Source organism: Moschus berezovskii, chromosome 1, assembly GCF_049115385.1.
Source record: "Moschus berezovskii isolate FMDL1 chromosome 1, NW_MosBer_1.0, whole genome shotgun sequence".
Lineage (NCBI taxonomy): Eukaryota > Metazoa > Chordata > Mammalia > Artiodactyla > Moschidae > Moschus > Moschus berezovskii.
The window spans coordinates 6,823,545-6,825,884 of NC_142460.1; the positions used below are offsets into that span (position 1 = coordinate 6,823,545).

At 60.0% G+C, this 2,340-nt stretch overlaps 1 protein-coding gene across 1 annotated transcript; it reads right to left on the minus strand.

Annotated features, from left to right (window-relative positions):
* Positions 1–274: 274 nt before the first annotated feature.
* CLDN14 (claudin 14) lies at positions 275–2,087 on the minus strand. The gene has a single exon (XM_088832794.1). It carries the CDS (start codon positions 1,653–1,655, stop codon positions 942–944), a length of 714 nt encoding a protein of 237 aa, XP_088688920.1. The 5' UTR covers positions 1,656–2,087; the 3' UTR covers positions 275–941.
* Between the last annotated feature and the right edge of the window lie 253 nt (positions 2,088–2,340).

Below are 2,340 nucleotides of genomic sequence, written 5' to 3' on the forward strand. Positions count from 1 at the left end.
ACAGGGTGGCAGTTTCTGGTGATGTCTCTCAGGCATCTTTGGGATGAACACCAACCCAGCCCTCCTCGGCTTTCCCGTTCTGCCTCGGGCAGAGCCTGCAAGTGGGCTGACCATGGTTACCAGCATCTCAGCGGACAGAATAACAGCCTGGAAACAGACATGGATATTGTCCATTTCACAGACAACCGCATCCAAAAGCTTTCTTCCTGGATTGCAAAACAAACCCCACTGACAAAACTCCCAAGTCGCTTTTTTATTCAGCTGTCATTAAACCATCACATAAATACATTGAATAAATACAAAACCAGCAAGTATTACTTTTAAGCCTTTGGTGTGGAGAGCTTTTCTCCTCTTCTTATTCCCCTATCCCTGCAGGTCTAAGCCCCCTTCCTCAGGTTCATGTGATGCCTTTGGACACCAGAGCAGTCCAGAAGTAAACCTGGTGCTGGGGGGAGCCTGGAATCCATCAGTGGGCAGGCTAGCTCCTTGCAGCCTCTTGGGGGGAGGGCGCTCAGGGGTGGGGTGGCGGGAAGACGACCCCTTCTCCCGGGGGAGACTCACACATAGTCCTTCAGCCTGATGATGCCTTTGGACGTGAAAGCAGTCCAGAAGTAAACCTGGTGCAGGGGGGGCTTGAATCCATCGGTGGGGAGGCTAGGTCCTTGCAGCCTTCTGGGCTGGGGGGCTCCTTGCGATGGGGGTGGGGTGGGGGGGTGGAGACAGCCCCCCCCACACCGGACTCACACATAGTCGTTCAGCCTGATGTCTTTGGATGCTCAAGCAGTCCAGAAGTAAACGTCGTGCAGATGGGCCTTGAATCCATCGGTGGGCAGGCTAGGTCCTCGCAGCCTCTCGGGGGTTGCGGGGGGCGGGGGGCGCTCCAGACGACGTGGGGTGGGGTGCGGGGGGAGACCAGGCCACCCCCACCCCCAGGGGGGATCTCACACATAGTCGTTCAGCCTATACCCGCTGTGCGAGGCTGAGATGGCCGAGGGGACCCGATTGTCCTTGTAGGCGTCGGGGGGCCGGTAGGCGGGCGCAGGGGCTCCGGCGCGGTTCACACCACCCCGAGGCGGGGCGCGGGTGGGCACCTCCTCCTGGCAGGCCAGGCAGAGCAGCATGCCGCCGATGAGCGACAGGGCCGAGGCGATGAAGCCGAGGTAGAGGGCCTGCCCGATCTCGAACTTCATGCCACTGGGCAGCAGCGGGTTGTAGAAGTTCTGCACCACGTCGTGCGTGGTCCAGGAGACGGCCACCAGGCAGAGCAGGCCGGCCAGCAGGAAGAGCGCGCCGCCCAGCGCGGCGCACGCCGTCTTGGCCGGGGTGCCCTTGGCGCAGCGCGTGCACTGCATGCCCACCACGGCGCTGGCGCACGCGGCGCCCGACAGCAGGCAGGACACCACCATGAGCGCACGCGCCGCCTGCAGGTCGCGGGGCAGCGCCAGCAGCGAGCGGTAGACCTGGCACTGGTAGATGCCCGTGCTGTGCCACACGCACTCCATCCACAGCCCCTTCAGGTAGGACACGGCCGTTAGGATGTTGGTGCCCACGTGTGCCGTACGGCGCCAGTGCGGCAGGACAGTGGTGATGAGCGTGCCCACCAGGCCCAGGAAGCAAAGCAGGAAGCCCAGGAGCTGCACGGCGGTGTTGGCCATGGCCTCGCCGGCGGCTGCCCGCTCGCTCGGGCGCCCGCTGGAGTCCTAATGAAGCCGGGAGGCGGGGCGGGGAGACAGGAAACGGGTTAAAGATTATCTCCAGGCATGCCATTTCTGCCCCCGAAAGCCAGATTTCCATAGGCCGTTGGTACCACGATTAACATATTAAAAAAAAATAGCTTCTGAGACTTAATTGGGTGCAAGAAGAGCTGCTTTGTCTAAGCTTCCCCAGAAGGCCAGAGCTAGAAGGAGCAAGGGTCATGAGGCTGGCCTGTGCTTTCCAAGGACCCCAGGGCCCCCACTTGTCTCAGTGCTTACGAACTGCAGGAGGGAAGTTCTGCCTTATGTCTACCCTCAGACTAGGCTGCTGCAGACTTGCACTTTGTTCTGTTTATCAGTGATCCACTAAGGTTGTTAGGGATACTCTGGGGGCTCAGAGGGTAAAGAATCTGCTGCAGTGCAGGGGACCCGGGTTCGATCCCCGAGTCAGGAAGATCCCCTGGAGGAGGGCATGGCAGCCCATGCCCTCCGAACTCTTGTTTGGAGCATCCCATGGACAGAGGAGCCTGGTGGGCTACAGTCCACGGGGTCACTGAGCGACATTCATGTACTTACTGGAGGTTGCCAAATCAACAAATGGACTGATCATTGTTAACAAATGGACTCGTAAGCCTGTGCTGCCTAT